The sequence below is a fragment of the Alexandromys fortis genome, unplaced genomic scaffold (genome assembly GCF_014885135.2).
Source record: "Alexandromys fortis isolate MF-2015 unplaced genomic scaffold, M_Fortis_MF-2015_v1.1 scaffold_50, whole genome shotgun sequence".
Classification (NCBI taxonomy): domain Eukaryota; kingdom Metazoa; phylum Chordata; class Mammalia; order Rodentia; family Cricetidae; genus Alexandromys; species Alexandromys fortis.
The window spans coordinates 8,634,995-8,650,553 of NW_026067932.1; the positions used below are offsets into that span (position 1 = coordinate 8,634,995).

Below are 15,559 nucleotides of genomic sequence, written 5' to 3' on the forward strand. Positions count from 1 at the left end.
ATAAAACACCGTGGCCAGAAGAACATCTATTTGGTCATACAGTTCCAGAAAGATAAGTGTCCGTCACAGCTCAGAGACATGACTGCAGGTGGGCATGGTGACAGGTACAACAACCTGGGAGTTCATATGTTCAATAGCAAGCACAAAGCGGGGATAGCACAGCCTTTATACCCTTAGTAACAGCTAGCATTATTTATCAATGCTAAAGGCAGCATGCTTCCTCCAGCAAGGCCGCACATCCTAAACCCACCAAAACAGCACTACTAATGGTGGACCAAGCATTCAAACATTCAAGTCTGTGGGGGATATTCTAACTCAAACCACCACATGGTCTGCTCCTTGGTTCTCATGGGCTCACGACCATACCATGATGCAAAATACATTTACTCCAATTCCAAACTTCCCCACAGTCTTCCATTAACAATGGAATGGAACAAAGTAACAATGTTGAGAAGTCCAAAGTCTCTTCTGCTATCCCAGGCAATCTCTTAATTGTATATTTTACTATTCCAAAGGAGAGGCATGGAAACATGGCAAGAAAATACTGAACCAAAGCAAGAGATAAATCCTGGAGGGTAAATCTCAAATGCTGTAGCTCCATGGTATCAAAGAGCTCAGATAACTCCACTCTACCATCTTGGGTGACATCTCTTTATTAGGCTGGTTCAGCAACTGCCAGGATCATGACTCTGGCATCGTCGATATCTCGAGGTCTTCAACACAACCAGGTTTTACTTTCATAACTTCAGGTAACTTCCAGAGTCTCTTGCCCTTTCACAACCTTCATGTAGGAATTACGTTGCCACACAGTGTGTGAGCACAGAGGCCTCTGAAACAATAGAGATTCTGTAACCCCTTTATTCTTGTATCCTGCAGGAGTCTAGAATCAGCTTCATGTAGACAATGCTGCCAAGCTCAGCCACCAGCCTGGGATGAGCCTGGCTCCCGTGAGTCACGTCTACAGCAACTTTTGTCTATTGTTGTGTTAGAGAGACACTAAAGTCCTTAGGCCTCTTAGCTCAGAGGAGTTTTTCTCTGAGGGGACCCCTCCCTTATTCCAATGCAGACTGGAACTCAGGTCTCGGTCATAGTGTTAAGTTCTTGGTGCTTTTTATCTCTTTAACCTCTATATTTCGTATTTCTTTCCACCCCACTCATTTTTCCCATTATAAACCTCCACACCAGTCATTAATAATAACCACACCGCAGATTCAATATCTTGAGTCTGTGCTATCTTGTAATTACCTCCATCAAAGAAATCAATTCATTATTTCTCAATTTAACTCTGGCAAGTTCTTAGGTCAAGGGCAGAAAGCATCCAGAGTGTTGGCCAAAATATCACTGGAATGACCTCTAGATCAGATACTAATGTTGTTCCCCTGCAAGCTCTCTTAATCTGAGTCCCAACATTGCACATGCCCGTCAGCACGGCCTTTCAGTCTGCTACTGAGATGGCTAAAAAACTATTATAGTGTTCAGGCATGTTTCTAGTCCAGTCTTTCAAAGTCTCACATTCCTCCAAAAGACAACCAGCTTAGGCTTGTCATCGCCACGGCCCACTCTTCAACACCAATGTCTATACTACTTTTCTATTGCTATGATAAAATGATGTCATGACCTGAAGCAGCTTATTGAAAGAAGAGTTCATTTGGGATTATGACTCAAGAAGAATAAAGTATCAATCACAACTTGGAGATATGACAGCTGGAGAAGCAAGCAGAGCATATATATCTTCAACAGAAAGCAAGAGGCATAGTGTGTTAGGAATGGCACAAGGCTTCAACACCTCAAAGCCTACCCCCAAATGACCTACTTTCTCCACCAAAGCCACAACTCCTAAACCTACCCAAAAATCACCAACTGGGTACCAAATAGTCAAACATCTGAGCCCACAGGAGTCATTCTCATTCAAACCACCACAGACATGTATTACATAATTTGTAATTTTATATATCACTATTCCATATAGCATTGACTTTACTTGTCTACTTCCCTGTCTGTGGGACGCTCATACAGTTGACAAAATATTGATCTTGACTATATTTTGAGGCCATTTAGAGAAAGGAGTAATGTTAGCATCAATCGACTAAGGAAAGAAACAGTGGAATGAAACCACCATCCTTCTCCCAATTTGTTGAGAACAAAATAAGAAAAAGATATAGAAAGGGGAAGGGGAAAGGCTATTTTGCTCTCTCTGCTTAAGCTGGGCCATTACCATCTTCTGGCTTAGGACACTGGAGTCCCTGGTTCTTTGGCTTTTGGAGCTCTGTATCTTATACCAGTGGCCTCTCCTGCCCTGTGGGCTCAGTCTTTTACAGACCAGGCAGTGATGACACACACCTTTAATCCCAGTAGCCACACTAACATGCCACAGAAACCAGGCGGTAGCGGTGCATACTTTTAACCCCAGAACTAGAGAGGATTATAAGACGGGAGGAGACAGCTCTCAGTCTCAGTCTTGTTCTGAGATTCCTGGAGGCAGAACCGCCATGCCATTGTGGACTGAGGTTAAGGGAGTAGCTGGCTACTTTGCATTTTGGACCTTTGGGTTGAGCCTCAATTTATGTCTCTAAGTTTTTATTAATTGTGCCTCAGTTACGAAGACATTTGATTCTGCCCTAGAATCCTCAGTGTGGCTTCCTGTGGCACTCCTACAGAACACACATGCGTCCTGTGACTTGATGGCCCTCAGCAGGATGAACCCCTCAGGAGGCTCCCTCCCTAGGCCCAGACCCTCAAAGTGAATGGTCTTGTCAAGTCTGTTAGAATGTTAGATCTTTATCTTAACACGGGTAGAGGTTAAAGCAAAAACTAATTCGTGTGGCATTGATCAATAAAGACACGTTTCAAACAACAAAAAACAAGTTGCATGCACAGTGTTAATGATGCAGACGCAGGAAGAAGGAATTCACTGTTACAGAACCAACTGAGGAGAAACGCGGAGCAACCCACGCTGGCCCTCACAGCTCCACTGACAGTCTCTACAGCCACTGACAGGCCTTCAGTGAAGCACTGGCGTGGCAAACATTCCTGAAACCCAGCAGGACCCAGAGGAAGTTTACCATTGGGAAAGCAATACAAATGCCTAGCCATTGCTTCTGGGTTTAACCTCTTCCTTCTTCCTAAAATCAAAGTCTCAGAGACACCCTACACTGCACTAGAGGAGGCGTTTATTAAAAATGAGCTCTGTCTCAGCCTGCTTTCTATTGTCACAATACTAGCGCAAATCGGGTAATTCATTTAAAATGTTTGCTCCAGTACCTGACAGGTGAGAGAGATACAGGCCAAGAGTGGAGTAGAGTCAATGAGACTAACTTTTAACTAGTGCAGGTGGTGCTGCTTCTGGGTGATCTTTGGCTTCGGCTTCCTTGGTACTGGACTATGACCTCTAAGATGAAAATAATAATAACAATAAAATCAACCCTTTACCCCCCAAGTTGTTTTTGGTCAGTGTTTTTGCTACAGTAACAGAAAGCAGACAGGAGCAGGGACCTAGGAGCTGGAGTGAGGAACAGTCTTTAGCCACCCAATGTGAGTGATGAGAATTGAACTCTGGCCTTCTGCAAAAAGTGGTGAGGGCTCTTAGCCCCTGGGTCATTTCTCCAGATCCCTGGAGGTTTCTTAAGTCTTACAACTTGCAATCTCACATGTAGGAGTAGACATGTAAGAGAAATTACATTCGATACAGAGAATTTCACAGCGGATAAGTAGACTGATGCTGTCCACTGTCCTTAAAAAAGCATGCCAGCATACGGGCCATATTTTAGACAGACAGATACATAAAAGAGCTTATAAATCCTACACTAGATATTCCTTTGCTGGAAAGCCATGCATTGTGCTTGCTGTCTTGCAACCGATGCTCAAGATGAGTGTGCCTGCCTGTCTCCACGAGAAGGCGAAAAAATCTTATGCTCAGATGCCACTGTGGGCCCAAGTTTTATGGCCCAGGTGAGGCTGCACTCTGTCACACGACTGTTCCTGAAGCTTTATAAGGTGTGCAAGGACACAAGCCAAGCTTAAACAAACAGGCTGCAGACCGGAAGAATTGCCACTCAGCTCTGACCCAATGAGGCTCTAACTGCCCCTGAATCACTGTTTTATCAAAAAATGGGGACAATTGATAACATGACTTCGCCATAGGGTTTCCATGAAGATTAAAATGATAGTTAGCATGCAGTTATATTCGGTGGGTGTCGGTGACTGCTCTCATCTAATTAAACACAGTCTAGTGGATCCTACCCCGGAGAACACAGCAGTATGAGTCTATGAAAGTGAAGCCCACTAAACATAGTCAAGGCAAACACCCCTAGCCAAACCCTGTCTTCCTCTACCTCTCCTTGTGGCTGATGCCCTTCTTCCGGCCTCCGTTCTTATTTGTGATGGAAAGAACTTCAGTGAGCCACTTTACACTCAGCCCAAGACAGAACAGAAGCCCCCAGAGACATCCTAAACAATATGCAAGTCATAGCGGTCAGTGGCCCTACAGGCCCAACCAAGAGTTTTACACGCTAGGAAATTCAGAGTCCATCTTCCCGAGGGGTGGACCAACAGGCCAACTGCCATGCTCCTCCTCACAGAGTGCTGTGCCTTTTGTCCCCACAGGGTTTCACAGAATTCAAAACCAGAGTCGGGGGGAGGAGGCACGGGCACAAAGGCCAGGAGGCAGCGCTGAGCGAAGGCCGCTGTGTGTTATTAATCCGTGTGATTAAGCCGGCATGCTAAGGAGGGCTGTGGAATCAAACCCCGCGTAGTTTTGATCCACATGGATTAGAAGACATTGCGGCTTTCGCTTGCCAGTGCCCGGTTCGCTTTGTGTGTGCGTTTCATTCTTCAGACTCCGCCGGGCACAAAGGCGAGAGAGCATTCACACGGGGACCCAGTGGTACAAGCACTTTGACAAATGTCCCCGTCTCCCCTCCCTTTCTGGGACACACTTCCTGAATTTCCCAAGAGCTAAGCCCTGGGTTTGTATTTGCATCATTTCCTCCCAAAAGCTGAGCTACTGGGAGCTGCCCCGCCCCCAGATGCAGATGTCTGTCAATCCATGAAAGGTAGTTTTGCACCAAGAGGTGTGAGAAAGAGGGGAGAAGGGGTACAGACATATTCCCGGTCCCAGTGGGAATCAGCCCTCTGGAGTGAGCAACCCCAAAGATCCCCCACCAGAATCTGAGCGTGTTCTCACAAGCTCAGGAGAGTAGAATGGATGCTCTCAGCTGTACCAAAGAAAAAGCAAGACATCTTTGGAGAAAGAGAAGAGGTCAACAAGAGAGAAACTGCTGGGCTGCGCCTCCTCCTGCCAGCTACAGCGTGATTCTGACGTAGATGTGCAGACCAGCTAAGATACAAAGCAAAATGACAGGAGCAAAGCGGGGACTTCTCTGGGGAATCACTGTGGTCTGAGCCAGAGGGGTCACCAAGATTTGAGACTTCTGTAGAGAATGAATTTAGCTGAGACCTTTATCAGTGCTGTGTGGACCGATTGGTGACTCTGACGGGAAACACAAAAAGCTTCCCCAAACCTGTGGCTACAAGGGCCATGCCTGGCTCTGAGTTCTAGGAAGAAATGAGGGCTCCAGGCTAACAAGGTCCCAGATCTCCTTCTTTCTTTTCCTCTCCCCGTCTTTCCATTTTCTCTACACTCTGGCTCCTCACCCTACTGCACAGACAGAGGTGAACAGCCGGAACGGTGCCTCTCGGGTGACATTCTGTGGCCACCAATCAACATCAATGGATAGAGCTCATCAGAAAACTGGGTGCTTTGGTGATCTCCTTATGGAATAAACTGGGAGACTTTACCCATGTAATTTTTTTCCTTAGGGCTGCCCCCAGTGTCCAATGCTTCTGCTTACTATTGAACGGTTATAAGCACTGTTGAACTGCATCTTAGGAACCCATCTCAGCCAGAAACCATAGCCTTTCAATGAAGTCCCCATCGTACTCACTGAAGCGATGTGTATCTGTATGAGCCCCACTGGAATTCCCACTGCTGGAGAGTACCTGGTCTGTGACAGCCCTGTCACAGTGACCTCTAAGAGCATGGTCACGTGTCTACATCTGTGTATGTCTCTGTGTGTATGTGTGCACACACCTGAGCACGTCATTCTCGGCATTTATATCTATTGGATCCCCTTCTCCACCTCCACCCCCTCACATCCTCACTGCCACTGCATCCCTCTGGCTCCTCTGTGCTTTCTCTGCTGTCTTCCTGTTTTCCGTTCCTGCTCCAGTTAGGAGCACACGGCGGTGGTCTCTAAATATAGGTGGAAAGAGGGACTGTGACCAGTGCTGCCATGGAATTTAGGAAATTTTTTAATCTAAAACTCTTCCTCATGGCTGAGAAAGCCCTGCCCAATCTCAGCACCATTTGCTTTCATTTCAGCTCATAAACACCTTCCCTTCTCCAGAAGGCATGTCAATCCTCTAAGCCTCCATATATTAACTAGCTCCAAGCCTGCTGTGGTCCCTCGGTTGTATAGAAGCTGCTTTAATATAAGATTTGCTGAAGTAAAATTTGCATAGTGTATAATTCACTGATTGGCATTGAGCTCTATGCCACATCAAATATGCAGATCTGTAACCATGATCACAATTAAGATCTAAACTAACGTTCCAGTCACCTCAACAAAGCCTCTTACTAAAAAAAAAAAAAAAGTCTACATATTATTCATCTGATAGCTGGATAAACCGTGGCCAATGGGCTAACACTCACAACTAATACCATAGATCTGAAATGCATTATAGTTAATGAAGGGAGTTCAATATAGGAAATTGCGTGTCAAAAGATTCTATTGATATGAAAACCTAGGAATGAGAGAACTATGAAGATATTAAAAAACCTGTCTGTCATCAGAGTCTGAGGGGCAGGGGCTGATTCCAAAGCCTATGGTCTTGCATTTCCATCTGTCTTTAACTGCTCCTTGAGACAACTGAATCCATCGCTTCCCTAACACCAGTCTCACTAGGGGTCTTCCCAGCTCAGATCCCCATCCTGATACAGCACCCAGGACCAATGTGCTGTTCATCTATCCTAAGGGCTACGTAAAGTCAAGTATGTTACATGAAGACTTCAGGTCACCAAATTTTGGACAGTTAAGCACTTAGAGCCATCAGTGGAAGCCACATTACTTAATGTAGGGCATTTATCAAACAGTTACAGCCACAGCCTCAGCTCTCAAGATCCTCAGCCACTGAATTTTGAAGTCCTGCATGCTACAGATGGATATAGTGGTCTTTTTGCTCATCCTCTAAATTTTTAAAACAATTAGGATGTAGGCATTTGCTTTTATTGATTTACACCAATTGCCTGAAACAATGAGGAAATGCCTAGTGGAATCTTTGTCTGATACTAGCTAGAGTGGGGTACATCAAAACCCACTTTAATATGTGCTAACAAACCCCTGAAATATGAAATCCTTACTACAGTCGTCTTTTGGTGTCCAAAGGGGACTAGTTCCTGGACTCTTTTTTCACTGGCGCCAAAACTTGAGGTTGCCTGTGACCCTTATATAAGAAGGAATAGTACTTGCAAAAAAAAAAAAAACATACAGGGCTTCCCATGCAGTTTAAATCATCTCTGGATTAATGTGATACATGATGATAATATGTATATTATGTAAATACTTCTTAGGCTGTGTCATTTAATATAATGACAAGATTGAAAGGTCTGCATATGTTTACAATAGACCTATTTATCATAGCCGTAAACACATTGTGAGCTGTAGTTTGCTCAAACTATGGATATAAAGCCTTGGATAAAGATCTCATCAAAATTATACAACCCAGGGCATTAAAACCGTCATAAAACCAACAAAGCCTTTCAATCGCCCTGATATCCAAGCATACGTAAGAAATGGATGGAGCAGCAGCCTGCCTCCACCTTGGACTTAAAAGCCATCTTCGAACAAAGACAAGCTAGGTTCCGTCCTATTTGTGACCAAGCCTCTGTCTTTCCAGGATTGGGCATGTCCCACCTGTAACCTTAACCACAAATGGTTCTGCATGGCCTGTCTCATGCAGCCACGTCTTTGTTTCCACGGGTTATAAGATCACCTGTGACTACCTTGTTCCGGCGACTGCTGTGATTCCCTTACTTTGATCACCTGTTATGTTCTGCTCCTGTAACCCCGCTCATTGCCCCCCACTTGGAAACTTCCTACCCCTGAACTCTATGAAAGCCTCGTCTCCCCACGTTCAATGTTGACCTTGTGAACCCCAAAACAGCCCATGTACACAAATTAAAAAGTTTGCTTTAATTAAGTGCTTGTTTTAATTGATTTGGCCATGATGGTTTGGGCCTGTGGTCTCTCTCCTCATGTCTTTGGGATGAACACTGGTGATGCTATTGCGTATGTAAGTAAGCAAGCGAAAACTTTCAAACATTCAAAATTAATAAAGGAAGAGCACACAGATCAAAGTACAACCATGATCTGCTTCATCAATTATTGTAAGATTATTGCTTTTTCTTAGGTAATACATGGGTCGTTCAACCCAGTTCCCTTTCAAGCCAGGGAAATGCTCCTCACCATGGGGTTTACCAGTAGTCCCCAACTGCACCACAGTCCGCAGGGAGTGTGCACAGTAGGTAAGAACTCAGGTGCACATCACATTGGTCTCATAAAAAAAATTATATTCTTGGAAAACACTTGCCTTCCATGAATTTAGTTGGAAAACTATCTCCAAACCCGCCTCTCTTTCTCATCTCTCTGTCCCCACCCCAAACACACACATTGGAACAATTAAGGCACAGTTTCCACAGAGGCCCTCCTAACGTGCTTCATTTTACCAACTCCTTGAGACCCAAATTAGGCCAAAGTCATCAGGCATAATGTAAAACTATAAATATGGGAAGAAATAAGGTTTTCCTTTGATTTGCTTAGTTTTGGACTTTGAAACAGGGTTTCACTGCTTAGTTCTGGGTGGGGCTCGCTATGTACAGCAGATTGGCCTCCAAATCAAAGCCTTCCACCTGCCTCTGCCTCTGTTTTTACTTTTGAGACCATCAGCTCCAAGAATAATACATGCTTCTGGCTACATTTGCTACTCTTTCTGAAAACAAAAGCAACAGCGAAACAAAGCCAGTGAAATAGGAGGGATAAAACCCTGCTAATGCCCACCAGCTATGGATCTGGCCAAGCTCTGAGCCACCCTCCCCCCCCCCCCCCCCCCCCCCCCCCCCCCCCCCCCCCCCCCCCCGATTTTCAGACTTCATAGACCAATGAAGTGCCTCTTTCATTGCCCTGGCGGGAAGTACTAAAGGGGATAAACATACGGTTTTCGCCTATATACACTACAGTGTCTTTGGAAACCATGGGATTTCTTGGGGCTAATTTACCTGGAAACGGTAGAAAATGTAATTTATCCGTTTTATGTGATGCAGAGAAATTCTTCATGTGAGTGAGAAACCTGGAGCAGGGCAAGGCTGCTTTCTCAGCGCGAGGGCTAGGCTGTGAGGCAAAAGAGAAAAACAAACCAGACAGCGTCAGGGCTGTGACTCCACACAGGCTGCCTACAACCCTGCCTTCACTAAATGAGTGACCTTGTAATAGCATTTTTGTCTCTTTATTCTTTAAACGTTATGATCCTGGAAATGATAGAGTTGGCTCTCGTAACCCACAGCGCGAGCACACGCACGCACATACTCCCACACACACACACACACACACACACACACACACACACACATATCCCCACTGTGAACATTTTCTGCTCATGCAGAAACTACCTTCTTGAGTTCCACCATGTGCCAAAAATGGTTCATGAAACTGATGTTTTTTAGTAAAGCGTGACAAAAAAAAAAACAAAAACAAACAAACAAAAAAAAAAAAACAATAGGCCGGGCAGTGGTGGTGCACGCCTTTAATCCCAGCACTTGGAAAGCAGAGGCGGGCGGACCTCTGTGAGTTCAAGGCCAGCCTGGTTTATAGAGTGAGTTCCAGGATTTGCTCCAAAGCTACAGAGAAACCCTGTCTCGAAAAACAACAACAAAGAACAATAGATATCACATGGGGATGCTTTGTTTTCGTTGACAATAAGATGAAAACAAGGTAAGGTTAAGAGCAACGAGGAAATGTGAGGAGTAGTACTCTTCACTCTGAAATATTTGTTTTTAATTATATGCATGTTTGGAGGGGAATGTGCGTATCAGGGCTGTGCCTACAGAGGGCATCAAATCCACTGCAGCTGGAGATCCTGGCAGTGTGAGTCTCTCGATGTGGGAACCAGGTTCCAGTCCTCTGTAAACACAGTAAGTGCTTTAAACCATTGACCCATCTCCCCAGCCCCCCGGCCCCGCCCCTGCACTCTAATTTATATACGGAAATAAGATATGGCTTCTCAGACAGAAGTGCTTTGGAATTAGACTCACGGGCAAAGGGGGTAGCTATGAGGTGACATCGGAGGGGTCATTACAAGCACAGGGGGTATCTAGCAGATCAGAAGGTAGATCTGTGGAAAGGCAGAAGCAGTCAGGAGATGAGAGAAGGGATTAGGGATGTTCAAGTCAGCTGTTGTGACCCTGAAGTAATCCAAACCAAAAAAAAAAAAAAAAAAAAAAAGGAGAGGGGAAATAGCTACACATATTGAATAAATAACAGTGAATTAAGTAACCAAAAGGATGATTTCACTTGATTTTAGGGAAAAGCAGTTCATTAAATGTCTTGTCAGTACTAATTGTCCATCGGTGTTTATATGCCATTTTAATTGTTTGGATATGATTGAATATTATATCATTACTTAGATACTGGATACCATTGTATGCATAATTCTTTCAATATTGAAGGTAATATCTATCTGGGGTAGAGCTAACTTGCTGGGTCAGTAAGCCATCAAACCATCCCTGAATGAAGAATGAGATCTTCCCTCTGGAGTTGGGTTTTTCATGCCAGCATTCAGCAGAACTCTCCCAAGTCCATCCATCTCCCCAGAAATGAAAAGGTTATGTCAGGGTCCACAATGCTAACCTTAATGGAGGGTCCTGTGAATCTCTCACTTTGCTATGCATTGCTCCAAACCAAGGAGGTAGAGAAAGAAGTTTGAGAGGATCCACACCTTTAGCCACAGGGCAAGAATTAGGCACTGAGAGACCCAGACTACATACACCAGTGACAGAGTTTGGAGACCAACAGAAGACCGCTTTATAAGTCCGCTTTTTGACCAATCACATTTTCTTTATATTGGCTTGGCACTGACTGAATACTCTTTAAAAAAAAATCATAACAGAACCCACACCCTCAGCCCCAAATTCGCATACAGTTTGCTTTCCTTAGTGCTGGCACACCCAGCCACGCAAACGCACAAGGCCAGGCAGGCCACCCTGACCTCCTGTTCCTCACTCCATCTCCTGATCTGCTCAGCGTTGACTCTCCACCTCTCAAGACCCTCAGACCCACTCACTCCCATACAGTCCTTCATCACCTGGGAGCTTAGCTACCTGTAGCCCTGTCTACAGTTTGCCTTCATAGAATGCTCCTTTATCTAAACAAACAAACAAAAAAGGCTAAAAAAACACCCAAACAACAACAACAACAAAAAAAAAAAAACTCAAAACACTCTTAACTGTGTTTTTTCCATAACTGTCATTTTAAAAGAATGATCTGGGGAATATATATTTTACAATACAAATCCTGACACAAGATGCCTAGGGCAGAGTACAGGAGTATCCACGGAATAAAAAAGAAATCTACCCAGGCAGTTGATACAGATAACAGATAACTTCCTATTCATTATAACATCGTGCTGGCTCAGTTACACTGCCCAGAAGCCTACTGCACCAGGAGGTTCTCCTGCTCCCCTCCTGCTAATCCGTGGGTCCGCATCCTTGCAGAATTTCCAGCTGATTAAAGACCTGGACAACATTTTGCTGCGAAGGATTTAATGCTGTCTGTAGAGGAGGAAGCTGGCCGTGAACCAGACGCCTGCCTCTTCCTCTACCTGCGGAGCAGAGGACTCTCACTTCTGCGATCTAAATAAACAAATAACAGAAGGCCAGGCACCGACAGCTAATGCGGTCCATGGTCCCTTGTCTTAGTCACCCAGGACCTCCGCACAGCTCTGCTGCAGGAGACATGAGACTTTACTGTTTTCTTTTGAATAGAACTAAATAGAACTGATGTTTCAAAACGTACATTAAAATGCATTGTTACATCCAAAGGGTGCATTTCATGGAGTTAGGATTGAACTGGGATGATAAAGAACGCACGGGGAAGGGGCTGCCAGGGTCGAGACAAATGAACCAGACTCCTTAAGAGGGAACATCTCACCCTTATGAAGGGATGCCTCTCTACGAAGATCTGTTGCAATTGCTTGATTCACTGTCTGAACTAGGCTCGTGCTCTATATTTTAAAGCACAGCCCCCATCTTTCTTGGGGGGCGGGGGAGAGCAAACTTTCACCACAAAGACACAAGAACAGTCAATATTGATCTTCCTGACAAATGGCGCACCTCATGCCACAAGCCGCTCAAGCGTCTGCTCAGCACGGCAGCCGCCCCCTTTGTCAGGACATAATGCCAAGTGGTCTTGTGCGCTATCAGCTGCAGATCACAAATATTGAAAAGAAATAAATTTCACTGAACGAAAAGCACCTTTCTTTGTTCTGCAGCCCTCTCTCCTCCCAAGTCATGTTGATTTTGGGGCTGTGCATACTCCCAGCACCTGTACTTTTCAATTGTTTGTTTGCCAAGCCCGTTGTGGTTTTTCTTTCTTGGCTTGAGGATCCATTCTAAGTACAGTAACCAATGAAATTGTATTTTCTTTCTCTGTTGGCATTATGTAAGGGAAGCAGCCGCTTTGGGCCACCTACAGCCACGGTAATTAGGGGACACAGAAGGACAGAATAAGAAATCGGAGCTCCTCTACCTAGCCTTCTCCCGTAGGATCATGGGAAATGCATCTCCCCTGCAGACCAAGAGCAAAAGCAAGGATTTCTGCAGCAGCCTTGTTATTTGGCTGGGGTTTTAATGCCATGAAAGGCGATGCTTTCTAACTTGTTTTGCAGAAATCTGCAATCATACTTTAATTGAGAATTGAGCCCTAAACGATAAGAAATGCTCTTGCAGTGCGTGCACTACAAGAGCCAGGGAGGTTGAGTACCTGCCGTGGGAATGGAGAACGAGAGGATCTCCAAAGCGAAGGGCAGTTATGAAGAGATAAAGGGGGAACTAGAATAAGGGAAAAGGCACAAAGAAGAGAAGACGGGGAGGTGCAACTAACACTGGATGCCATATGGAAACCTACCACTGTAGGAGTTTTATAAATATTTTATAGTATGTTCCTTCTATATAGAAACCTATATATATACCTATATACACCTATATACCTATAGGAATATATATATATATGGAACATACTACAAAATAGGGAAGAGAATGCTATGCTGCCAAGTAAAACCACCAGTTCCAGAAATGGGGTACATCTTTGAGTTCTTGGCCAAGGGGGTCCCACAACCACATAGCCAGCATCACAAGCTACCATCGGGACGATTGGTTGTTCTCTACAGCCTGCTGGCCAAGCCTTATCACTGAAGGAAACACATCATTCACACAGAGAAGCTGGCTTCTGGCTCAACTAGAAGCCTCACCCCTGCACTGGCTAGTGTCCATGGCGCTGGGAGGTACTCTGTATGCTGGCAGAGGAGAAAAGGGATCCTTAGCATCACCCTGCTACAAACCCAGGGATCCAAACAGGAACCACTCCCCTGCAGGGCTAGTCCCAGCACACAGAAGGACTTCTGTCACTTTTCTTTCCAATTTTATTTTACTTTCATGAATCTGGGGGTCCAGATTACCATACTGGGTCTACATGGTTTGTGTAAAACAAACACTTATATGTCCACCCATCCCTGCAGATTCCATCCTATTGACAGTGGCAACTTTAGTTCAGGGCCAATGGCAAACTGAGATTCTGTCAAAACTCCCTGAATGGAGGCTTCACAGTGAGAGACTGCAGAAGCCAGGCTGCTGCAGCTATCTGACGACAAGGGTTCCTTTCTCTCTTAGGATGGGTTGAGCTGGGTGGGCTGTATTCACACGTTGTTCTTCCTGGGGCCTGGATGCTGTATTTGCAAGATGGGGGTTCAAAAAGCGGTCTGTGTTCATGGAAGTTAATTTTACTGGAGGTAAAACGGATTGCTTCTGATAAGGGGTTGGGACACATAAGGCTGCCACTCACTTTGCCTAGGGAAGAAATTCCTAAGTAATCTACTTCTCCCCCAAATTAAAGGGACAGCGCTTGCTACCCAACCCTTACACCTACAATCAAGAGGTATGTTCTATTGTTGCCGGTACACGCAGTAGGCTCTAGAGTAAAAAGCTGAAACTACACTTCTTAGGCGCCTGCCAATTGCAGCTGCTTTCAGATTCTTACAGCATCCAAAGCTTACAGGAAATCTCAGAGGAAACATGGAAATGCCATGGCCCTTGTGCAGCAGGAAACCCAGACCCATGTAAAATGGATTTGTAGAGTCGTTTCTTATACAAAGCCATCCTGTAAGATTGGTCAGTGGTTAAAAGCACTGGCTACTCTTTCAGAGGATTCTGATTCGATTCCCAGCACCTACCTGGAAACCCACAATCATCTGTAGTTCTGGTTTGAAAGGATTCAATAGCCTTATTATGATTGCCAAAGAAACCAGGCACACATGCCATACACAAACAAACATGGAAGTAAAGCGATCACACAGAAGATAGAAAATAAGTGAACTTGAAAATTCTAAACTATTCTATAAGAACAGCCAACTCTAGATATACTAAGATTTATATAATCTCTCATAAATCTACACCAATAGTGTCAGAACCTATAAAATACACTAATCATGTCTCTACATAAGAAGAAAGGTTCTTTTGAAATTAAATATCAGAAATTGTTTACAGTATTGAAAATGAAATTGCTAAAAGCAAAGGATTTTAATAATGTTCTCATAAGTAGGTTTATAGTAAATAAGCCAGAAAAATGTTTATGATCAATTAAGACATAGCATTAATGAAGCATTATTCATCATATTGTACAAAATTGATGCCAAAATATCATTTTTTAATTTTGCAAGTCCTGATTAATATCATATGTTGCTAGTATTTATGGAACATTTATTAGCAATAAGCTATTTTAAAGCTAGAAGCTTTATTGTTTTATTACCAGTAATAGGTGGCATTTTTATTTTGCTCTGGCACCCACAAATTATTTCCAGGTCTTGACAGCATCTGTAGAATTTTTTTCAGAATAGATCTTAAATTCTCAGTCAGTTGGGCAAGACCAAAAATTCTGGGCCAAGTGAATAAATTTTGCATCCCTTTCCTGTGTCACTGAGAGGTGGTCTTTCTGACTTGGGAGATCACTTCCTACCTCAGCTTATAATGTCTAAGCTCAGTATCTGGCCATCTGACAAGAAGATAACAACGCCTGCCATCTTCTGAAAGCGCCATTTCTCTAGAGTTGAAAGACTGCACAGCACTTGCACACTCTTGTGTCCCCCCCTCTGCTCTTTGGCATCTCAGGCTAACGCCATCCTGATTTATGTTCTCTTGTGATCTATCTGGGTGATATTTGTTTTGTTGATAGTCTTTGTC

General features: G+C 44.3%; 1 protein-coding gene across 1 annotated transcript in view; it reads right to left on the reverse strand.

Annotated features, from left to right (window-relative positions):
- CUNH12orf42 (chromosome unknown C12orf42 homolog) overlaps positions 1 to 15,559 on the reverse strand; it is a 75,190-nt gene that overhangs the window by 24,674 nt on the left and 34,957 nt on the right. Inside the window, exon 4 of the mRNA XM_050145533.1 lies at positions 9,332 to 9,443. Within this exon, the coding sequence (XP_050001490.1) occupies positions 9,332 to 9,443 (112 nt within the window). The remainder of the gene's footprint in view (positions 1 to 9,331; positions 9,444 to 15,559) is intronic.